This window comes from Gavia stellata, chromosome 21 (genome assembly GCF_030936135.1).
Source record: "Gavia stellata isolate bGavSte3 chromosome 21, bGavSte3.hap2, whole genome shotgun sequence".
Taxonomy (NCBI): Eukaryota; Metazoa; Chordata; class Aves; order Gaviiformes; family Gaviidae; genus Gavia; species Gavia stellata.
Window position 1 is genome coordinate 9,381,923 of NC_082614.1, and position 25,399 is coordinate 9,407,321.

The 25,399-nt window shown below is 40.8% G+C and overlaps 1 protein-coding gene across 1 annotated transcript in view; it reads left to right on the forward strand.

Annotated features, from left to right (window-relative positions):
- The window catches only part of GALNT9 (polypeptide N-acetylgalactosaminyltransferase 9), a 151,840-nt gene that overhangs the window by 45,324 nt on the left and 81,117 nt on the right, over positions 1-25,399 (forward strand). The window contains exons 3-5 of the mRNA XM_059827776.1: positions 9,254-9,420; positions 11,518-11,692; positions 23,187-23,384. Of these exons, the coding sequence (XP_059683759.1) occupies positions 9,254-9,420; positions 11,518-11,692; positions 23,187-23,384 (540 nt within the window). The remainder of the gene's footprint in view (positions 1-9,253; positions 9,421-11,517; positions 11,693-23,186; positions 23,385-25,399) is intronic.

The following is a 25,399-nucleotide window of genomic DNA, read 5'->3' on the forward strand; positions in this document are numbered from 1 at the left end:
GAAGAGCTCTGCAGCAGTTACCTTGAAAACTTTTTTATTGCGCTACATTTCTAGATAACACTGTGATGCTCAGCCTCTGTCCAGCACCAACAGCACCAGCTGAGGGATTGAGATAATAAAAATTAAACAAAAGTACCTTGAATTTTTAATATTAAATACTTGCAGTAAATTTTTTAATCATCAAGGATAACTTTTTGTATTTACATATTATTATCTGAACAACAAATAGCTTCAAGGATAGAGCAAACTGTTCTGGACAAATGGAAAATGGTGAGTTTACTCTTATACATGATTTATTGAAAATTGTTCCTTTGATTTCATCTACTCCACTATTTGTTCTTTATGTCTGGCATGGACTTGGAGTGCAACGGGAGAGTCATTTTAAAGAAGGCGGTATCTGAAGATATTTAGTCCACTTTTGGATATCTGGGCTGTCACCTTCTCACTTCCTCCAGACATGCTGGGATTAATTTTTCCTTTGCCATAAAGATCCTTTTTAGGGGTCTTGATGCATCGCCTTGAGTGGAAGAGTACTTCTTAATGGGAAATCTGCTAGAAATCACTGCTGGAAATGCAGCTAAATAGCTGACTTCACATTGCTAGCTGGAGGGTAATGGCCCTTGGTGGCAGGAACAAGAAGTGGTGCTACAGGGTAGCAGCCAATTTTGTGAATGCACCCTGGAAAACATTTTCTGGCTTCTTGAATAGCTCTTTGTGAACCTTCCGTATTTGAAATACGAGGTCTTACTTTTGGCGAAGCACTGAGATGGGAGTATATTCTCTCTTCTCCATAGACAGCATAGTTCCCAGAAATAAGTTTCAAAAAGTTGCACAAAAGGTAGTGTTTTCTGAATATATTTTGCTGGTAAGAACTTTGAATCAAAGCACTGCTACTGTGAATTGGCAAAATGCCTTTAGTTTTGCCTTTATTTAGTATCACTTCATTGGTTTCACGGATGTTTATATTTCACTTAGCTTCAAGTTCAAAGAGCTCTCCAATCTCAAAGCAGAATTTTGCAAGACCACCTTTATGTTTCATTTATTTAAGAGAAGTCTTGTCTAGTTTTTACTTTTAAAGCATGCAAACTAAAAATCCAATTGCAACAGGGACCAGGATCTTTCAGAAATCTTGAGAATCACGTGACAAATCTAAATAAGCCATTAGTGTTGAATCACCTAAAATTTGGCAGAATGCATGTCGTTTGGAATTTAGTTGGACTCTTCCTTAAATTTAAGTGTAGCACCATTAAAAATAAAGTCGCATGGGGGATACATTTTCTTTGGGGATTTTTTAAAAGCATTTGAAAGCAGATTTCAGCCTCTCCATTAATTTCCAATCAGCCTAATGCTTTGTGATGCAGCATGCATACAGCCACAGGCAGATCTGAATGGGCACACTAGGGGATAGAGTGGAAATTTCTTACAGATGGTATTTCAAAACATATTAGTGACTCAAGTTAAGTTACCAAAAAAAGCAAATACTTTTTACTACAGAAGGATCTGAGCATGAGCTTTTAGCCATTTTTCATGTTAATAAAGGGGCTTGTTTTAAAACTAGTTTTAGCATTTTTACGTATATAAATCAATATGAGTATTAGACATGATGGCATGTTTCTGGTATTGTTTGCCTGAGGAAAGCCAGAAATAGCTCACTGAAATACAGGACCTCTTATTTTGAAAAGTCTAATAATCTTAAATGTACGGGTTAATATTCTTTACAAGTGGGGCTATCTTCATGTTGCATATGTTAACTATGCATATCTATTGTGCTGTCAGTCACTGACTGACAGTTCTTAAGTCTTTCTACCATACACATAAAATAATTTGTCATAGAGAAAGGAAGAATTAAGCCAAATAGAGCAGCAAGCATGTTAAAAAACAAAAGATACAAACATGTGTTGGTGTTTTTGTGCAGAGAAATTAGTCCCAGTTGTACTGGCCTGGAATTTGAAAAGAAAGGAAAAAGGACAAAAATGAATGTCTGATTCTCAGGAAACACTTGGCCCATGTGTACTATTGCAACTTCATGGGGAGCGTCAACCTACCTGTGGAACTGCCTGTGTCCCAGCTTGGACGGGCTCTCTCCTTCATGGGAGTATTACAGGACAGAAATTCCTGTAAATTTGGTCTTTTCTGTAGGAAATAGGATAGAGAACAGAGAGTTCTAAGGTATATTGACATTTATTTTAAAAAGGCTGCTGCTGTTCATTGTGCAAATCCTGCATGCAAGAAGTCCAATTGTTCAGCCTGGGAAAGTGGGAAATTCCCAGGAGCAGATAGATGTGTGCTGGTAAACTCACGGCGTATTGCAATGATTTGTTTCTGGTTGATATTGAAGGATTCTTTTCCTTGGTACAGGAAGTGTTTGAGATTAGCACAGAAACAAGGATTTGGCCTGATTTCTTTCTGATGGATGTGGGTGATTTCTTTCTTAAGGCTTTTGGATGCAAAATAAGGAAAAGTGTGTCAAGGAGGCATGCAAAAAAAGCTACTGGGATTTCCCACACTATGAAATAGATTTAAGATCTTAGTTTATTATAATCCTGAAAATGACCATCAACATTGCTGTGTACCAGAAAAGCTGGAGGACAGATTATTTTAGATTACTTCCCCTGACTCCCCTTTAATATGAAGCACTGAAACGCTGTGGGAGGAGGAACAGACACAGTTTGTACTCAGGAACAGTTGGGGAGAGGTGGCTTTATTTTAATGAATTTCTTCTTCAGGGGCTGAGGACATGCTGCAGGCAGTGTGGCCAAGGGAGCAACTGAAGTCAGGTAGAAGTTACTCAGGGAAGCTGATCATTTGCAGACTGTAAAGTCCTGACAGAGGGGTGTTTTAAATAATGCATACTATGAAGACGATCTCTCGAGCAATAGAAAGGGCAGTCGTTTCTTCAGCATTACATTTAGTTCTTGCAAAACTGTCATTCAGTTTGTTCTTTCAAGAAGAACCAGGCAGTAGAGCTCAAAATTGCCCTTCGTTGCTTTGGCAAATACTTTTTTTGCTGAATGTCCAAAAAATGGATGGGTACAGGAAGTCAGTGTTAATGCTGAATATCCAAATACTGACAGGAGTGTTAGAGTACTTGCAGAGGTGGAGGGAAAACTACCCCAGTTTCTTTAGCTGTCACTCAGGGGAGGAAATTCACCCTCCAAATTCTTTGTTCATCAGTATTGATGGTTTTTTGGAGCTGCCTAGACTTCCAAGCTTACAGCATCAACAAGAATTGCACTGTATCTTGTAGCTGCACTTCCCCAAATAAATTCAGGAAAAAGGAGGTGGTGTTGATTTTTCTTCTGTATAATAAATTGAAGTGGAGGCTGTTCCATAAAGCAACACAGTCTACGAAAAAATAGCCATGGTAAAAAGGTATCTTCTGGTATCACCACAGTTTCTAGGCTTTTTCTGAAAGCAACTGTTACTTCTCTTTTTACCTTAGTTGTGAATACAATGGGCTGCTTCTCCTAAGATAATGTAGAGCATCAGTGTTGTGTACCACTGCTCTCTTGTTCACAGTTGTGAGTATTAATATTATATGATTCATAGTGAATGCTGTCCTTGAGCTACAAAACAGGAGGAGAAAGTAAGAGCAAGTCTGGAACTCAAAAATCTGCTGTTTTTTTTGTTTGGTTTTTTTTTTTTTACCTTTTGGATAGGGCAGAAAAATCCATCGTTAATAGAAAGAGAATGTTACGGCATAATACAGTTAACACCTTCTATTCAGAAGGAGAATTAATTAGGAAGGAGTTGGAGTCCTCTGCCTGACAGATTCATGATCCATGAAGCTAATCAGTTTTGTAGCCCGTCATTGCTTTTGTCGCGGACTGGTCAGCAGTTGTATCCCATGCTGGGGAAGGAGATGTTTGCAGCTTGTCACATTTTCACTGTTGTGCCAATGCAGAACAAGAACGTAATACTAGTTTATTTCTGCATCTGAAAAGTTACTACTACATCTAGCAATAGCTGCAAAGCCTCAGTGGTTTTCTGGAGAGAGAAATCGGGCATTGAACTAGCCACTAAATTTAGTGATTTAGCTGTTGTAAATCGTCTGTGCCTATGGAAGTCACAGCAGCAGTTAGGTGCTAAAAGGTAACCATGTATGTAAGATTACTCTGAGCCTTTGGTTTAACTGGGTTCAAAATACACATTGACCTGGTGATGAAAAGTAGTATTTGTTAGCATTAACAAGCAAGGATTTAATAAACTTTATGATATTTATCTTTGTCCTCTCATTGATCATGTACTCAATGAAGTGCTGTTCCACCTCTTTCCCCTGCAGTGGCTATAAAACACAAACACAGACCATTCTGCAGCTTTCAAGGTATGGAGCATGTTGGGGTTTTTTTGTGCTACAGCTGCAGAGGAGGTTTCTTCATGCCCAGCAATTTCATCAACTTTGTGAAGGAGGGAAACCCTCAGTCATCTCCATCCCAGTGGTTCACTGGAAAAACATATCTTGTATTAAATACTTTAAAGATTCATGAAGCGGCTTTAATTTTGTTTGCATTTCTTCCTGAAGGGTAAAGCTGTCAGAAATCTCTAAATGCATTGCCTAATTCATTTGCAAACTCAGTATATTAAGGTCTGCAAGCAAAACTCATTTTTGGAGTCTAGCAAGTATGCAGACAGGAGAGAAGCAAGAGAAAGACAGCAAGAAAGATTTGTCTTTCCTTGGTAATGCACTGAACTACCTGCATGGCTGTAGTGTCACTCCTTCACAAAAAATAGTGCAACTCAAATGGACTGTAAGACCAGCTCTGATAAATAGAGGACTTCACATGTTTCTGTTGGATCGGATACAAATAGAGTAAATACAGCTATCAAGGAATGAAGGTTCAGACAAAAGAAAATTTCCTTCCCTTTATTGCCTAAAAGCTCACAGGGCTGCCATGAGCAGGCTCATGTGCAGCTGAGAAGCTTTTGTTTTCTCATTGTCCCAGTTTCTAATCTATGACCTTTTTTGTGTTAGAACATGATTTTTTTTCCAAGGTTCTGGTCTGCCAACTGAAGAGCCTTTCCTGTTTTCTTTGGCCTGCATAGAGAGTGCTCACAGTTGGGCTCAGGGGGCTGGCTGGAAAATGTTCATTTAAGGAATCAGTTCAATGCAAGGGGAAGAATGAGTAAAAATCATCTCCAGAGTAGAGAAAAATGATCTGACATAAAGCTCTCTGTCACGTACAAAGGAAATACCTCTGGGTTGCCAGCCAAGCTCTGCAGTAGCCAGTGCAGAGCAAGAACACTCAAAGACTCTTCCCAAGACAACAGCAGGATGCCTCAGGTTTGATGCTTGTCATCTTGTATGAAAGGTGCCTGAAGGGCTGTTTCGCATATCAGGTCTAATCCATCCTCAGCTAGTCCATGGAAATGATTAGCCATGGCATCGTCAGCATTTGCTTGGCCTTGCTGGTCCTAAATGAATCCAGCGGAGTACTCCTCTACAGCATATGTATCTGCCCTGGAGAGAGGTACTGCTTCTCATGCAGACCTGAAGTCCTTTGCTGGTTGTACACTGTGAGACCTGATGACAGTTCATAATACTAATTTAGAATCACAGTAATATTAAATGTGAGCTATGTCTGGCCAGCTTTAACATCGTTAGCTACCAGAGAGGTCAAATGTATGCTCTAAGTTCTTCCTGAACTCAGTACTGTTAGACAAATGTTAATGAGGCCAAGATTTGGCTATCAGTTACTGTAATTGTCCTCCCTTACCTGGTTGCCACAGTTCGTAATGTAATCAGACCTAGTGCAGAGAAGTGGAGAACATGGTGGTACCATGTTCCCTTCAGCTCCCTTCCCTGGCAGACTGCTGGGCACGGTGCTGGCGCTGTGGGCTCCCCAGGCAGGGCAGCCAAGCCTCTGCTCCCTAAGAAGGGCTGCCTTAAACACCCAGACGCTTTACTGCACAGTATCAGGGCTGCCAGAAATGGATGATTTCTTAATTTCTTACCAAAGCCCTTTTGGTGGTCAGGTTGAAGCATATAAGGGTGTGCCTTGCTAGGACGCCTTCGTACAGTTTGATGTCTTCACCTTCTGGTTACTCTTCTTCTCCAAAGAAATAATAAAAGTTACTAGTCTCGTGTTAAGCTCCTCCATTGTTAGCTCATAGGTTTCTTGCTTGATGCTTTCCCTCTGTCTCTGGACTGCTGCTCCAACGATTTTCTGAGAGTGTGCCCTATGCCTTATTGAAAGTCAATAGGCTTATTATAGCCTTACTTTTTTCCTGGGACTTCTCTGGAATGAACTCTCTCCTGCTGCCGTGCTCCAGGGCCAAAATCAAGGGCTGTGCCAAGGAGGACTTCACGTGTCCTCCTGACTCTGACTTTCTCAACCTTGCATACAGGCAGAAGTGACTGAATGTTCCGTTGCAATGTACTTGGTCTGTCGTCAGCATCTGGCCAAGCAAAGGCGTGGTAAGGTGACAGCGGGCACGGTTGTGCTTTGATGGTAGTGCATTCTTGCGTGTGACTTGCTAATGTCACTATTTGGCTCAGAGTGTCAATGGCTGGTTAGAGTTTCTTGGAATGAAGGAAGTATTAACTGTAAATTGTTGTGGCTGGTATCTAACTACAGAATACATTGGGAAGCACTTGGGCAACAATCCAACAAAGCACTTAAGCACCTTCTGATTTTTAAGGAAAGGCCCCTTGACTGGGATTGCTCGTGCTCTCAGACATCATCAGAGGTGTTAGTGGACCAGTACTTTCTCCTGACTACCTTAGCACATCCGTCTCATTTTCTGAAGTGACTTAAGGAGTCGGGAGTTCAAGGTTGACTGGAAGTCTGCAGGAAATAAACTCCTAAATCACGGCTGTACTTTGAAAAGGCTACTCAGCTGGACAGCTTCTTTTGCTGTTCTTCAGCCTTGCTGTAATAAATAAAATTATGACAGCTTTTATACCACTGCTAAATTCTGAGGTTTGCCTTTGCCCAACTAGATGTTCCTGTTGCAGCGGGGTTACCCAAGGTATTCTAATATATAATGGTTGGAGCACTCTTTCCAAATGCAGACATAATGCAGTTTTTCAACTATGTCCTGCTAACAGAGAAAGGGGAGAACTGACAGAAGGAAGGTTGCAGTGAGAAGTGATAGGAATGACTTAACCCAGGTGGGATAATGAATTCAAAACAGCTTTTATCAAAAGCAATCCATGATGCCCTACAATGTAAGTAATAGTTGAGAACCACTTGAATTAGAAATACCAATTTTCTCAAACTGTAAGTGGGAGGATGGAGGAAAAGCGCTGGGGATTAGTCCTACTCAACCTTTCAGTCCTGACAGGAAGATGTGGCTGGAGGTGCCCAGGTGTTTCAGTTCACTCACCAGTAAAACAAATACTGTTTACTCCAGAAAAGTTCAGCAAAATTTCTTGATCAGAAGATAAAGGAAGCCCAGTCTAATCCACTGAGGTCTTGTACTATTGCAGTGGTTCCTTGTCTTTTCCTAGGCAAAATACTTTGGTCCTTCCACATATGCTTCTCTGTTTCTGACATTTGTGTTCATCCGACCTTTCCTTTGATTGCTTCTCACTCTACCTTGCAGGTGCTGCTTTGACTGCCCTCTCATTCTCACTGCACTTCCTCCCCCTTCTCCTCTGCCACAGCCTCCTTGCTGTCCCCAGATTTCGGCTACACAGTTTCTTTGCTTTACTTCTTTCCTGCTAGCTCTGAGTGCTGATGCAGGACCCTACCAGGATGCAGGGAGGGCGGGCTCCCTCCTTTGCCTCGCTTCCACCAGCAGTGCACCCACTCCCTGGGTACCAGTCCGAGTTACTGAGATGCAGTTTGCTATGTCCTGCTGATACAAGTGAGGCTCTGAAGCAAATTGCTGTCAGATCAAAGATGTCTCTCATCAAGGGAAATCTTGCAGTGTCCATGTTTTTAGCTGATGGCTCTTTCCTGTTGGTGAAGTATTCCTGATGGACTTTGATATGTTGGTGTGGTCAAGAGGAAAATCACGTTCAAAAAGGAGGCTGTCAGAGCATGCACACCTCCTGTGAATCTCTGTCCTTGTTCCCGGTTTATTTTTAGATTGTGTAAGAATGCTGCTTAGCCAGAAGTTTTACACAGTGGTCCTCTGTGTGGTACAGGCCATCAGCAAGCTGCCAGTAAGTAGCTACGGTAACACTGTAATCAATGACAAGTGCTCAGGACTCTGAGCAAATAGTGCTGGGATAAGTAGGAATTATGAATAATTGCACTTTACTAGAATTCATAACTGATTTCCAGAGGTTACCCAACAGTCAAGCGTTTGTCGCCCTTCCCATCCCCGTGACTGCTGATAGTGTGGAAAAAAGTGATTGTTATGCCCAAGTAATGAGCAAAGAGGTCAGAAAGTTTGGTAAGAGCAGGAGAAGTCATTTCCTGTGATATCATTAGTAGTATTTTAAAAAGCAGGTTCAGTAATTGCTATGGTAATTCTGAATGGCATTTGAGTGGGAGAACATGTAGGTAATATTTTAAAGTTAGCCACTTTGCTAGTGGGAGAGAACTCCTCTAAAATAAGGCAGTATGGTGTTACAGAGGGGCATGGGCTGGTGGCTTGGGAAGCAGAGGCTCTGCTCCGTGCTGTGTGGCTTCTCCAGGCCTTGGGGTTTTTTTCTCAAAATGGTCTCTGGTGACATATATGCATCAGTGAGCAAGCACAAAAGGAAATTGTGAACCTCAGGATGTAGCTGCCTACCCAGGTGACATCTCAGATGGAGCAGATCTGTTTTGCAAATATTTCAGCAGCTGCATGCCTGTACAACAGACTTCACACATTTATTATTGCTGCACAAACGGCAAAATCAGAAAGGGTGGCAAGTGCTCTTTGTATGGGCAAATGCAAAATTTGCTTGAATGGGTCTTGGTTTTAAAACTATGAGATATAATTAGGAGTTAACAGCAGACCTTCTGATGGTTCCCCTGGGAGCGCAGACAGGCTATAGTATTGTGGGCCTTCTCCAGGTTGTTTTTGAGCAAAGTCATTGATACTCCTTTGGTTTTGAAGAGATGCTTTTAACCTTCCAGAGAACGAGAGCCTCTATAAATCTGTGTGCATGCAGATACACTTTGGTTTTTACTGAGTTGATGGCAAGTTTGCTGCTCCTAGCTATGTTGCTTCTTTTGAGCTTTTACCCCATCTTTTTTTGGGATTAGAAAGAACAAAACCTGCACGTCCTTATATGCTGGAAAGCAATGGAGGAGAGGATACTCTTCCGTGTATTTTATCTCCCAGTGGGTTTTAATTCTTTCTTTCTTCTCTCCAGGTGCAAACAGATGACCTACCCAGATGATCTGCCCCAGATCTCCGTGGTCTTTATATTTGTAAATGAGGCGCTCTCTGTCATCCTACGGTCTGTGCACAGCGTCGTGAATCACACTCCATCACATTTGCTCAAGGAGATCATTCTGGTGGATGACAACAGTGACAATGGTGAGCATACGTAACTTTTCCTCAAAGTACTCTATCCTGTGTGGTTGATAGACATGAAATGTAAATCAAAGGGAGTTTGGTCACTACTAGCTTAAATGCTTTTTTAAAATGTTGGGAGGAAACAGCATTGAGTCACTCTGCAGCCGGGGAGGGCAAGTCATACATGCAACCACTGATTTATGGCTAATAAGCTAGATTGTATGTTGGTGTAAATTAACATGCCTCGAAGCCAGAAGAAGTTACAAAAGTTTGTGTTAGTTGATGAGATGGTTGATTGAGCCATTTGTACAAAGCTGTGAGTAAATATTAACTATTTGTATAACAAATAAACATTATGTGGATAAACTCTGCCAATTTAATTGAAATCCTCACAGGATGATGACATTTGTATAGGCAATCTTAAAATAGAAATGACACTTTTCGCCAAATTTTCAGATCCAGAGGAATATCACCATTAACAGACTAAAAGTTTAAATTCTGCTTCCAAGGAAAAGTGGTGCTACAGATTCTCCTTAAAGATAGTTTCTGCTCTTTTATGTGGCAGCACACTTTTCTGCTTCATGTTTTACGCAGGCATTGATAGTGTCAGATTTTAAATCTTTTTTTTTTTTTGAGGTAGGGAATAAATTAGACGATGAAAATGAAACAGCATAGGCACAAAGCACATGCAGCTTTCAGGTCATGTGGTTCATTAATGTAGATGTAACACTTTTGTTATAGTAATCAAAACTCAAAATATTGGTGAGCATATAGGGTGCTATTGTTCAACATGTGTCACAGGACAGTCGGGTTTGAAGAGCTTTTAGGATACAGGTGACTAGAAGCGTTGTTGTGTTTTAAGTTGTTATACCTTAGACTTCTAGAGCTGTTGCAGCGTCTCAAATCATATTTGTTAAAATAAGGCTCAAGTTTAGCATTTTCTCCACAGCTCAACAGCTTCAAATCTTCCAGTTTTAAGTCGCTGTTCCACTTCACGATCTCCAAAGAGAAAGGAGGGTTGAGAGAACATATCCTTAACACAAGTGCCAAAACCTATAGATTTAAGAAACCTTTTGTCCAATTCTGCTCTCAGTTATGACAGTGCAACCTATGGAGTAATTATGTGAGATTGCAAAGTGTTTGAGCCAATGTAATACAGAGGAGAATTGGACTCACTGTTTCTCAGTGAACGGTTTTTCTCTGTCATTCTTCTAGATAACTGGAGATTTATCAGGTCTTTGATTCCAATGATAATGATTTTACTGTGTAATATAGGTCAGAAGAATGAGGCTTCTAATGTCCGGGATGCTTCTACTAGTTTTCCTAATAAATATATTTGAGTAAAAGCCTCATTATGAATAAGTTGCTGTGTAAATTAATTACCAAACTAGATTGATTTTAAAAAATAGAGAGACCATTTTGGTAATTTGCCTTTTTATAAGCCTATTGAAATGAAGCTGAATAAAGGAGTGAATGAGTTCTGCTCCATCTGTGATTGAATGCCTGAAAATGAACAAAAGAGAAGTAGTCTATCTGAAATCTTCAGTATCCATTTAGTTCAACAGGGAAGAAGCCTGGTATTGAGGAGTCTTAATTATATTTAAGGGAAAACCCTTAAAATTAAGGGAAATTAATTCTGATCTGAATTAGGTCTTGACCCAAAATCCATTGAGGTTATTTTTCAAACTCCTACTGAATAGCATAAATCAGGAAAAAAAATCACTAGTCTCCCATGTTACACTGCTGTAAGGTCAGAATTGCTCCTCCAGAGGCCATTTGTAACCTAATGCAAATCAGCAGAGAATTAGAATGGTAATTATTTAAAAATATTTAGACAAACTACCTCTTCAAAACAATGCTCAAATCCGTCAGGCCATATTAAGCTTGTGCAAGTCTAACAGCAACTGCTCTGATGTGTAAAGAATTTCTCTGAGCTGATACCCCTGGAACTGGTCCATGCCGCAACTGCGGTATTTTGTATCTATGAGAGTGACAAAGGGTTTAGGATTATTTAAGGATTTTTTTTTCCTTTCTATTGCAGAATAAATCAAAGTAAAACATAACATTGCAAGGCTTTTCTCATTTTGAGTATTTGTCGGGGGTGTTTTTGTCCTGCAGTGGAGCTAAAATTTAATCTGGACCAGTATGTGAATAAAAGATACCCAGGTCTGGTGAAAATAGTGCGCAATAACAAACGAGAAGGACTGATTCGAGCCAGAATCCAAGGCTGGAAAGCAGCAACCTCTCCTGTCGTTGGCTTCTTTGATGCTCACGTTGAGTTCAACATTGGCTGGTAAGTTGTTGGCTATTCCCACAGGGAGAGCAGTACTGTTCCACTGTGCCCTATGTCTCAAAGGCTGTGAAAGAGATTTGCTCAGCAACAGGGGAGCTGAAAAACCGTAGGGACAAGATGGCTGTAGGCTGGTGTTATCACATTAGCAATTAGTTTTGAGTAATATTCTTGATTATTGCAACATTGCCAACAATCTTCTGCAACGGCTGCAAGATCCATAAAAAAGCTGTTGTGCCTGCTCTAGTACAGCTCAGTGGAGAGAGAAGTAATTTAAACCACAATGAATATGAAACCCCCGAAGCAGTCAAATGGGGAGACACCATTGAGGAGGCTCTGGGCTGGAGGCAGATGCCTGCTTTTGAGTACGTTTATTTTATCTCCTTGTCATTTTCTACCATTTCCTCTTAGAAACTTGAATACCAATCTCATTTCCTCATAAATTTTCTTGCATTTACATTTGACGGAAACACTGAATTATTTCCTGCATTTTTAATGGGGCTTGAAATTAGCACGCCTTTCCTCATCCCCTTTGTTTTGCAAGGGAGCAGTATTGACTATGGCAGGCACAGTTTTGGGCTTAATGGGCCAGATCTTTGTGGCACCACTTAGTGGCCAATATTTGGCATTACTGGAAGTTGGGACTGGAGGAACTGCTATGTACAGTCAGCTGAAAAAGGGCTGCAGGGACCTTCGGTATGTAAAATGTGTATATTTCAAAGATAGGCTGGTATTTGATAATGATGATGCAGGGTTACAGTGGAGCTGATTATGCTCTGCAGTTCTCGGAGATATCCCCAAATTAAAACTAAAAATAGCTGTACTTACAACCAGAGAGAAACTTAATTGCAAAGGAGTGGAGTGTTTATTTTTATATGTTCATGTATATCTTTATAAAATGGAAGATGCTATAAAATAAGTCTTGTAGTTCACCTGGTTTATGTTCACCCTGGTTTTTTCTTCAGGACTATGAAAGACTATAATAGCAATTGTAGTAATTTTCTAGAAGCTTAAGAGCTGGTTTAATTTATTTATTTACTTTTAAAGCAACTGGATCTTTCAAATCATTGCAAATGTTCACGTAGGGTAATACCAGCTACTGGGCAGAATCAGGGACTGGGGAGAGCATGCTCTGGGTGCTGCTCCCAGTGCTTGTCCTGCCCAAGCTGCCTTTTTATGAGCCTTGCAGAGAATTTTGTTATCACTTCTGTAAAGGACATTGAGATCCTAGTGACGTACTCTACTCAGAGAAGCTAGGCAATAGTGTCAGTAAGCAGGTAAGGGGTTTGTCCTTGCTTTTGGTTTGGCTTGGGTTTTTTGCTAACCTTACTGCTTTGCATTAATGTCAGAAAGGGTTGAAATCATACAGCAAGAACCTAGACTACTCAAGTAAATGAGAGTGTGTGTATATCCAAGATAAAAAGTGTCTGCGTTTACTGCATCCTCCCTGGTGTACTCTGCTTTCGACAAGTGCGCTTAAGTCTCAGTAATACTGCGGAGCCAGTCTGCGCAGCTGCTTTGAGACCACTTGGCTTCTGGAGCTGCCACAGAGAATGAATGAGAATAGCAAACGTGCACCAGAAGCATCACGTATCCCTTTGCTTCAGAGCCACCTGTGGAGGCTCAGTGTTCCCTTCTGGTGTTTCTCCTGTTGCTCCCCTCAGCCTTTGAGGCTGCTGACAGCCATCTCAAACCTTGTTCTACCTCTTTCCTCCTAGTTTTAATTCTGTCCACCTGTGCGCAAGCAGTTGCTTATCATCTCAGTTTTCATCCCATCTTCTTTTACTAGGAGGGACTGGAAGCCCTTCCACCTGGACTGCTTTATTTTTTCCCACCAGGTTAACATTACCCCTGCTCCATAACCCTATAAAGTTGGTAGTCACGGGGGAGTATCTTGTTAAAGTACTGCTGTTCTATTCTCCTACTAAGTCTCATCTTGCATGACTATTTCCCCCCATTTTCAATGTATATTCATGTATTCAGAGACCACATGGATTGCTCCCACTCAAAGCTGTCTATGGATTATTTGTGAGGCAATTAAAAAGCAGCCAGTTCCTTTACCACAGAAAAGAGCATTAGCTTTCTGTTTGGTTTGTGTTCCGTCTAAAAGTCAAGTACCTGCAGTGCAATTTTAGTCTTCCAATCTATGGCTGCTTTACCTGCCTAATCAGTTGGCAGATTAATTCATAAGGAATCAGAGAAGGACCTCATCACTTCCTCATGAAATATGCAGGACTTTGACAACAAAAACCCTTTTCTTTAAACAATAGTCGTCCCATTTATGGGTGAGCTTTTGCCTTATGTCGCACTATAGCATTTTACGGGCTCTCACAGCAATACTCTCCAGGGACATTTCTTCTAAACTAAAATACAATCTGGTAGGATATTAAAAAAGTACTCTACAACCTGGCAGGTCAAATTAACTATTGAATTATTTATTTTGCTGTGCTTAATTGCTGCTTTTTTGCTTCTCAGGTGTTGAAATGTATTAGCACAGAGCAGAGGTTTTCTACTGACCTGTTCCCCTTCAGGCTTTTGATAGTGTAAGCCAATACTGCTGCTGTGAGAGCAAAAGTGGAGGGGACTAGCTGAAAGGGAGGCCATTACTATTAATTCTCAAATAGAATTTTAAATTAAAATCACATTATAATGTATGTGTACAGTTCATATCTAAGATTCTACCTGTCCTGCAGTAGAACCTTGTGTTTTTAATGGTTGCGTAATGTCAATAGAAGTCAGCACCTAGAGCCAGCAACCCAGCAGAACCAATAGGTATGAAAAGCTCCTGTACATTCCTCTCTGAGGGTATATTTAAGCCTGTATGGTTCTGTTTTCCCTTCAGTCCTCTGAAGTTTTCAGCTTTCCTGCTCTGACTTTTGTATTAGGTCCACCCACTGTGCGCTAAGCAGCCCACAATAACACTGAGTACAGACCACTGCATCCTGGCTGCTAATTGTGTTGCAGAAGATGTAAAGCAGTATATAGACTCCTGTCTTCAAAAGATGGGAAAGAATAACATGGCAAGGAGAAGAGAACTTCACTACATTAGAACTGGCAGCCGGAAAGAGAGATAGCAGAGATAGGGTGTTAATTCTCTGGGTGAGAAAAAGGACACATTGAGTGAAGTAGAGCAGAAATCAGTAAGTGAAATGCAGAGACCACAATATATTAGCAGCCATAAAGAGGGTGCTAGGAGCCATAAAAGAAGACATAATGGTAGAGTATTATACTTGCTTTCTATCTTAGGAATTGCTTTTGCTCCTATCACAGAGGTAGTATCGGCGCGCTGAATGGAGTTATGCAGTACTGTAGTAATTAAAATTTTGCCAGACAAAGGGGGAGTATCAATAAGGAAGCAGTAGAGTAAGAGAATTTCATCAAAAGATTTCAATATACCAGAGAGAAAGAGACAGCCTGACATGAGAAAGAGGACCTGAAATATAAGCCAAGTATCCATCAGACTGTGCCACACGCATTATGGATTATCCCTGAAGTTGGCAGTGTTTTAAAAGTATAGAGAACTGGCATTTTAATGAACTGAGAAGAAGAGCTAAAGATCAAGATCCCCAGGTCTATGGATAATACGTTGCAGATGCTATTTTATACTGTAATATGTAGTGCAATTTGCTATAGTAGCCGTAAGCAATGGATTCTCGAGAAACTGGATAAAGGAAAAAGGAAGCTGATTTCCTCCTCATCTTCTACTGGCTTTAGTTATCCCAAGTACTCTGTAACAGAGACATGGTTATGCTTTTGTAGGGCAAAGCCACAAGTTCTTCGCTCCCCTGAAAGTTCCCTCATTAACATTTTCATGCAGTGTATTGGAAGCCAAACTCTACCAGCAGGTAAACTCCCTGTCCCCCCCTGTTCAAGTGCAGGTGGCTCTTTGGGGACCTGGCAAGGTCCAGGTGGTTCTTTCATTCTAGTGAGAGAAGTGCTGAAGGTGAGGGTGAAATTACGTTTGCAGTCCTTCTCCTGTGCAGTCCCTCCCCTCTGGAAGGTTCACGCCTATCACTCCTGCTCAGGACGTGGTTCGTTGCAGCATCCTTGGTACCATGCTAAGTTTGACCTGGGAGGTCTTATTTAGGCAAATGCAAAGCAAAGGACGTGTGTTTATTAAGGGAGCTTTTTCTCATCTAAAGCCTCTACCATCACTTAGGATCAATTTGGTAACTTAATGGAATACATGTTTTAGATAGCAGAAATGAACTAATATTATCTGAGGGAAGTGTGCAACATAAGCCATGCGGGCCTTCAGATTTGTGGGACAGTGCCAGCTTACATAGAGGGACATGCCAGAAAAGCAACTTCAACTATTCATCTACCGAAACAACCTAGAGTGTTCATTGAAGCATCCTCATTGCTTTTCAGTGGCGCAGAAAAGAGCTATTCAGATTTGGCAGCCAAAGAGCTGATCTTTAACTCTCCAGCAGGCGTTTATGCCGCGTTCGCTCCATTCTGGCTGGGGCTTGCAGGTCCGAAACCTCCCCAGGCACACAGGAATGCTGATAGAGATGTCAGGTAGAACAGATGGGGAACTTCTCTCTCCTCTAAGAGACGGAGGAAGGGGGTATGAAATTTATTTTTTTTTAGTTCTCTGAATACTTATTTACAGGAAAGGCATTCTGCATGAAATATTCCTCAGCTGGCCTCAGTGAAGAATTTGTATATCAGTAGATCTGCTTGTCTGCATCTGATAAATGTGTATTGTCAGTGAAATGTGAGCTAGTGTATAAAATCACATGCAAAATAAGCTTTCAGTTTACACAGATTATTTGCTTGTATTTCTGTGTTAAGTTTTTACTTCATGGTACCTGACAGTGGTACAGCCAGAGTAAAATATGGTGTTAAACCCGCTGAGCCATAAAATCTAGAAGATGAGACCATGTTGTCTTTCATTTATGTCTTACAAGAACTCTTCCTTAAGTCCTTGCAAGAAAAAAAAAAAAAGAAATTCTGATTTGTGAGAGGGAGAAAAAAAGGATTGGCTTTTTTAATGTTAGTTCTTAATTATTTAGTGGAGTAAAAATTAAAATAGTGATGGTGGAGAGGAATAAAAGACAAGTTTATCTCAAAAGAATGCAGAGATTAGGGTATTTGGGTACCCAGTTGGGATGGGGCAGAATTTAAGACAGACATTTCCCAATGCAGTTCCTGTCATTTAGGAAAGGTTTTACTTTTGGACAAATTCAGAAAAAGTGACATTTGGGAGGGGAGGGAGTTATTGACAAATGCCTAGTACAGTCATTCTGGTTAAGAACTGAAAAGTATGCTGGGTCTGCTCCTCAGATGATACATGTTAGCAAAGCATCCCTGAAGTTGTGAAGTCCGTTGAAGTAGAAGAGGTGGGCAGCAGAGGATCTGGCCTGTGGCGTGCCTGTGTTTTCTCTTAGATCGCGGGCATTTATTTTTATGTTGTGCCTTTTTAAAAGTCTGCTTGAAGTCAGCAGGTGCTTTTATGTATTTAAAAAGGTGAATTATATAATCACGTGTGCTGAGGAGCTCATTACTAAGTTGTTTTTGTTTGTTTTTTATCTGGAGGAAGCTGTTCTTTTTAGCATTGTGAAAGATCAGACTTCCCCATTGGCATGAAGTCTCGGACAATCTGATAAGAATCACAGAATCACAAAGGTTGGAAAAGACCTGTATGATCATCAAGTCCAACCATCAACCCAACCCCACCATGCCCATTAAACCATGTCCCACAGTGCCACGTCTACAAGTTTTTTGAACACAATGTAAGATGTAAGACAGCATAAAATTTTTTGTTTGCTGTGGTTTCCCATGGGGCTCTGAATTGGCCCAATATTAAATACAGAATACATCTATGTTCAGAGATAGACTTACAATGGGATGAGAGAAGCCTGTGTGATCACAGCGTGGCCCCTGCCTTTGCTCTCAATCTTCTTACAGGCTTATTCTATACTCTGGGTTAAATTCTGCCTTCCAACTCTTTTCCTAACTCTAATGTATCTTGGGAGCACTTATTCTTTGAGACCCGCAGTACTGGCATTGCTGGAGCTCCCACTGAAGTCATCAACACCTTGGAAAATCCAGTGTTAATCCAGAAATTGACCCACTGGTAGGCAAAAGCATTAAATGCATGAAATGCATGTGCTGTGTTTAGTGATATGCTCAACAGTCTTTGACAGATCAACACATCCTTTTGTTGTGAATTTGCTCCTGATCAGAGATTCCTTCCACAGATTCCCCAAGAGAGTTTCTGTAAGCAAGAGTCACTTACCAAGGCACCTGCTGTGGATGTTCCTCCCAGCACATCCTTGTGCCTGTGGGAAGCCCACCAAAGTCATGGGACAGCAATATGCTTTGTGGAGTTTCAACCAAGCACTGTCAATCACAGGGCTGAGTCCTGGGAATGAGACTTCAGCAGTGTGTTACTGTACTTCTGGAACTGCTTCAGAAAAATGAAACCCAAGTGAAAATACCCTTTAGCCTAGTGGAGTCTATAAGAGAATTAAATTTACTGTTCTTTCTCTTCTGGCTTTAACCATTCCCCAGCAATCTTTTCAGAGTGAGAGGAGAACACTGACAAATACATATTTTTAGAGAAGATAGAAGGGAGGAACTTCTTATGTCACTCAAATTCCAGCCCAACTTGCCTGTTTGGTTTTTCTTAGGTGGAAAAAAGAACTGGATGATGTGAAGTGCACTACCTTTAAAGCTGAATCTTTTGTTTATATTTGTTTATATTTAGTTTACTGAAATCCATCATGTCTATGAATATGCCTGGGAGAATTTTTCCTCTTGCTCCATTAAATAACCTGTTAACAATATATGCTACTCTGTGCCCATAAAGTACATTGACTCACATACAAGCTAGGAACCTAATAGTTTTGTATCTGTGAAAAATAGAGATCAATCTCAAAATTCACATCTGGCTTATGTACCTAATCAGGCAGGGCTGAATCCTGCCTCACCGCCAGCAGTGGCCACATGGAAAGGAAATGCTCAAACAACATATTGCAACTCATCAGCGTAGCATGTTGAACGTACTTGGACTTCAGCAGCTTCTTCCACTCTGTCTTTTTAGTCCTGGGAGCTGCCAGGAGCACCTGACTTCTGCAGATGCACAGTGGAAAAAACAAGACAAGGTGAAAAAAAAAACAGGGAAAGAACACTGGTGTCTAGAAAGAGGATGAGTAAATCTACATAATAATGTAGCAGCTAAAAATTAGGAAAAAAAACAGAAATTACTAGGAAAGATTTAATCACAATCCTTTCAAAAACCTGAATCAATTAGACAAAGGCAGAATTACCAGCAAAGTTGACAAAGGATTTGATGAATGTGCAGCTCAGCTTACAGAGACAAAGACACTGTGTAAGTCCATTGAGCCTAATAGAGCTACTCCAAGGCTGGACTTTGCTAGCAATGAATAGCAATAAAAACCCCCTCGTATTTCATGGATTACCTAAGATAAGCAATGTAAACACAGTCCATTACCCAGTCCTGTTCAAGCTTATAGTTCCTCTTCATTGGCCATTACCTACAGATCTTGGCAGGCAGAAAAACAGAGCCCAAGCAGTGTTGGTGGTGCAGAGGACATTGGCAGAATCTGGGATTTGAATGTTCCTGTAGGTGTCACTGAGATGAGCTCGAGGGCTTGGCATGTGAATACCCCTTTGCTATTTCTGCTGTCCCTGATCGGGCGAGACAAGCTGTGAAATCTCACAGGCGTACAATGTTTAATTTAAAGGCTCTCTATTCTGAGTTTTTCTAAGTAACAGGGAACAACCCTGCACTGGATTTTCTCTTTCCGTCTGTGACTCGGAGCCTGCTTTCTTACTCGTGGGTGTGAACATATTTTGGAAGTTAGATAAATGTGCAGTCTGTCCAGATACTGAACCTTTCCTGTTCCTAATACCTGCAGGGATGTGATTTCCACACATGTGGATACAGGCAGAGGAAGAAAGTCACCTCCATTGAGAGGATGGGAGGTTGAGAAAATTAAATTCCAGCAGTTGCTTTCATACCAATTCACTCCGTAACCTTGACATGGCATTTTACTTCATCTGTAACCTGAGAGTAGAGATATCAACACTTGTTGAAGTAGTAATATCTTCAACATTTACTTTTCTTGAGTGCAGGAGACTGAAACAGAACTTCCATCACATGGACAGCTTTCACACACCTCAGATTTCATGAAAGTTCAAAATCTGAGATTTCAAATTAATAGAGTGATAGAGATTAATGAAATTTCATCATGTAGTTTGATCTGACTCTTGTATTACACTCCAGAGATCTCTCCTTGTGCCATTCAGATGCAAAGCACTAAGTCAGGTGGTAATAAATGTAAGCCATACAACTGGAAAAACACAGGAATTCAGTCAACTGTGGAGTGACAGGAATAGTTTGGTGATGGCTGGTGTGACAGCAGCACCAGAGCTGGGAACGGATTGTTCTTGTTATGAAGAAAATCAGGACCCAGGTTAGCATTTCCAAGACACAAGTATCAGAGGAACATAATCACAAATGTGATTGAGGGCTGAAAATCAGAGTGACTGTTAAATATTTTCTTCACGTTCTTTCTCTAACCATTATTGGGGATACACTTCAACAGTCCAATTTTAAGCTGTCTTGCAAAGTAGCAGGCTAAATTCCCTTTATATACAAAATAGACTCTTCTGGAACATTATCAATCTCACCTATTTTCAGTGTGTACATTATTATGAGAAGCATCTTACTATAAAAGTGCCAGCCTCTGCCTCTCTCTGCTGAGAATGAAAATCTGAGGCAATTACCTTGGATGGTGGGGGGTCTATTGCAGACATCTGACATTAAGGGAGAAGAAGTCCTTATCTCTTTTAGCTTTTTCATTACACGATCTCAATCCACCCTTCAAAGTAAAATACTTGCAAAATGAGCACACGAGGAAGAACTGTAGAAGGAACATGAAAACTTCAGGATAGTTTTAAGTATGATGGTAAAATGGTCTTGCTTTGTATCAACATAAACATGCCAATAGTTGAGGACTTTGAGGATTTGGTGACCCAAGAACTCTAACTGAGAGACATAAAACTAGTTTTAAAAACTCCCAGTTTTTCTTTGCTTGTCAAAGACCTGTTTCCAGAGTCAGATCATAGTGAATAAGAATGACAGAATTTGATTGTTAGAAAGGAAACCCATTTACAGATTTCTGCTTCAGAAGGCATGCAGTCAGTTTTCCTGCTTTGCAGGACAGATCTGGAAATCAGATCCAAACGTAATAAATTCATGCATGCTGTGGGAGTCGTCTTTTCTGCATTCTTCCCTGCTTTATTGGAGTTGCAAGAGTTTTTCTGCTGGCCATCCACTGGTTTTTAAAACAGTTAATCTCATATATATAATCTCATATTAATAACAGAAGTGGCTTATCCTGATTCGGTAGGTCACATTGGCTCTCTATGCAGGTGCATGAGCGTGGTCTGAAGACTTTACGAGTTGGCATTCTGAATCATGTACTACATCGTCCTGAATCTCTCTCAGTTGTTTCTTGTCTCTCCCACAGAAAAAAAAAAAAAAATCTCCTGAGGTGCAGTTCTTTAAATGCCATGCAAAAAAAAAAAAGGGGGAAAAAGAAACAACATATGATCCTGCTGACTAAGGAAATATTTTAAAGCCAAAAAGGTACTTAACCACCTGAGCTGAAATCACTGTACCTCCTCTGGGCTGATGCACTTTCATGCTTCTTTGGAGGTCTTTGGTACCTTGCAGGACTGGGCTTTGACACTAGAAGTACAGCACCAAAAACTGCAGGTGGCAGGCAGTAGTAAGACAGACCTCAGGCCGTTCCAGTCATGGGGGATGCATTGATTTTTTCCCAGAATAAATCAAGTTAGAGTAACAAAAGAATACGTGTTGCATATGCGATTAACATCTCGTTCATAGCCTTCCTGGCCAAGGGGAATTTCTGCAACTTGCAATGTCATTCCTCTCTTCCCACCATGCTTGTGATCTTTCTTTTTATTAAAACTTCCATGCTCGGTGTTATTGGCATCCAGCTGGTAAATTCAAATGTCATTTTTCTAGAGGAATCCAAATAGAACTAGTTTAACTCTCTTTGACTTCTCTCCGAATGAAATGCTCTGACACCTCGGGTTTTTTGTCAGTTATGCTCTTATTTTACATTGGTTTGTGATGGTTTATTTGCAGTAAGTAGCTTATCATCAATCCTCAGGGGTTTCACTGAATCTATGTCTTTTTACTGATGTGGGAGGGGTAAAAGGAAGAGAAAGAAAGCACTACATGACCTCATGTAAGCAATACGGAGTCTGTGTACATAAAAGACAAATATTTTGGCCATATTCAAGTACAGAGAAAATGCTGCCTTCTTGCAGAAGAGATGAGAAGAGTTACGGTGGTTCAGATTGAGGCAGCAAAGAATGAAAATGGAGGATGAATTAATTTCATAACTTGTCCCTTTCTGTTGTCCTGCACAAGAAAGTGCATGGTAGCAAACAAAATATAAGGTAACAAACTTGAAACCACAAAGGAACAATTGCCTTTTAACCAACAACAAAAGAATAATGAGAAAAGATCAGTGTTCAAATCCTGCCACCTCCATGAATTGCAGCAAACCACCTTTCCCTTAAAGATACATGTGAGCACTCTGCAAAATCTTCAAAGGTTATTTCAAGGGGAAACACAGTTACAAAGACATGAACCAGTGGCTGCTTCTAATATTGCTTTGAGAAGTGCTTTCCATCCTTATGTAAGTCTGCTACCTCTTTGGATCAGTTTCTCTGTAAATTCATAGCAACTTCAGACTACCTTGGTCAAAAATGAATGTTTGCACTGAAGCTTTTTACTTTCCTGAAACACTTTGGGATGTAGCTTCTGTTGAAAGCACATTGATGTTTTAAAGCCTTTTGAAATGATGGCACATTTCCTGCAGTTTGCTGCTTTTGCACCATCTGGCAATTGAAATCTTCTCATCACCAAAGAGGTTTTAGAAGGCATAATGCAGTCATGCTTGTCATTCAAACTAGATCCGATGGGGTCAGTCCTTAGGAAACAAGATTAAAACCTCTGAGTAACCTTCAGATTCATTCAGTCCCTGGTGTGTGTTTTGTTCTTCAGGCCTTGTCAGCAAGAGCAAGTATTTAATGGCTACCAGGCATCCTGGTGGTGCAGCCGTTAGGGAACCGTTTAGTTACTCTTGGCGATAGTGTGTCTCAACACTTGCCCATTGCAAAATGAATTGACAGTCTCCAGGCCTCAGAAAAAATGTTTGGTAGAATTTTGTGTTGTTAAACTCTGGTACAGCTTCATAAAGGCAATAATTCATGTGCTGTTGCTATGTGAAGTATCCCACACCAAGCCCCAGCCTCTTCAGTGTATACCAGTGACCTGTATTCGATCCCGCTATGCTGTGTTATGGGCTGCCATCTCGCTGCGTTACTGCTCTCGGTATTAGAGAACTCGTTTTATCAGGCTGCAAAGAGGGACCGGGGGATACTGGCTGGCTGTAAAACATTTTGCTGTTTTTATTGTTCTCAGGGTGGAACCTGCACTTACCCGGATCAAAGAAGATCGAAAGCGGATCATCTTACCAGCAATCGACAATATTAAGTACAACACTTTTGAAGTGCAGCAATACGCCAATGCAGCCCACGGCTATAACTGGGGCCTCTGGTGTATGTACATAATCCCACCGCAGGACTGGCTCGATAAAGGGGATGAGTCAGCTCCCATCAGGTAAATCTCCCATGTGCTGTCATTTTGGTACTAGCAATGTTTCCATCTCAGCTGTCTGCCGAGGGGGATTTTAAGTGAAGCAAAGCTATAGGCTTTGTACAGGGGTAGCGAAATGAAACTGAAGAAAACAGATGGCTCTACAAAGCTATGGATGCATGTGTCGCATTTCAGAGCTGCACCGCAATGTATGTAGAAGTGCATGTGCTCTAGTTGTGAATGTGTGGTTCAAGTTCACATTGTGGCCCTTAGCAGGATAGCAGGATCTTTTCCATCTATGCTTTTATTTTCCAGTGGACCCTGGCATGAGTAATAAGCCAGTGAAACATTGTGTGCATGAAAAACAAAGGTATTTTGTATGTGACTACAAAGAGGCTGGCTTCGCTTTTGGTCTGTAGACAACACTCTTGCCCATCAACCCAAACCAGAGCTTCCCAGCAGCACTAGTAGGAGATGTGTTAGCCTTGCCTTGTTGGAGAGTTGCTCTTTTTTTGGAGAACTTTGCACATGTTCTGAGTTTTGCTACAGGATGAATTTTAAAATGAAACTGGACTATGTAATCAGAGTGTAATTTTATTTTTGTCTATAAGGGAACATTTTGCCTTACAAAAATGGACTTTTCCAAGGAAATACTGTTTCAGGAATTATGATAGTGCTTTTGAGAATTGTTACAGTGGGAAGACAGGAACTGATAAGAAGAAGGCTTTCTTTCCCCTTCATTTGAAAATTCATATCTTCTAGCCCGTCACGTCCAGCGCAGATGCTTGTCTAACAGCTCCTCTGAGAGGTACTGTGCTGGGTGAAGCATACTATTGTTAGCAACTGTTGAAATAAATGCTAAAAAAGATGAAGCCCAGGTATGCACTTCAGCTTGCTCTGCCCTCTTTTTGAGATTTCTTAGGAATGATACAAATTACCACCTTAGAGTCATCTTCATTTTGATGTATATTAGGTTCATCCTAAAGTAAGATAAAACTCTATTGTACGGTCCCAATGTAGGCTTTGATGTAGAAGAATGATGTAGAGAATGATGTAGAGAAGCTGATGTACTTCCCTTCCAGTGTAGAGCTTGGGCTGTCAGGTCCTGAGAGGTCCATCCAAGCACTTCAAACAACATAGCCAGCTGAAAGGATCCAAGTGGTCTTTTGGAAGTGAAAGGACATTTCTAAGTGATTGGTTGGATGGGGCCATCTCACAGGATCTGTCCCTCATACAGAGAGTAATATTTCAATCCATAGTTGAACAAGTGTTGCAAGTTGCTCTTAGGTTCTTTCTCATGCCCTGTGACTGCAAAACAGAGCTATACAGTAACATTAACCTTATTTACCAGAAGACAGCACAGTCCTTCATCATAGACCCTTTGCTCAGCTTGAAACCTCAATAAGCAGGAAAGTAATTACTTAGGAAATCAGTTTTCCTGGATAACATGCCCTGCTCTCCTCACATTGTTTTAAAAGTGCAGGTGGTTTGTATCTATTTCACTCAGCCCTGAGAAAAAGTTTATTGATGAAGGAAAATTAATCAGCCAAAGCTTTCATTCCTGAAATCAGGGTTTCAGTCTTTCATTCCTGAAAGGTTTTGCACACTTCATTACTTCCAGTTTATATGTGAAATCACTGTATTCATTTTCACATGAGTTGTTCTAGTATTTGAGTATCTTCTGTTCTGGAGACAATGATCACATATCAGATAAGACTGAACTAAGAGGTTAAACCTCAGCAGGTTCCTTAGACGTGATTTTCAGCGGTGGTAATTTACGCAGTCCCTAAAGTATGGAAGCTGCATCTGCAAAACACTTCTGGAAATTCAACCACAGATCTTTTTAACAGAGAACAAGGATTCTCATCCCTGTAATGGTGGGATAAGAGGGGTTTTTCAGCAATACAGGGCCTGATTCACCATGGGCTTTTCTCAGGTTTGTGTTCAAGCTCTTGCTGGAGTTATACTGGCACTGAGTTGGACTGATACAGAAGTGAATAAGGTCCAAGCTCAAGCAGTGGGTAGTGTTGAAATCCGAT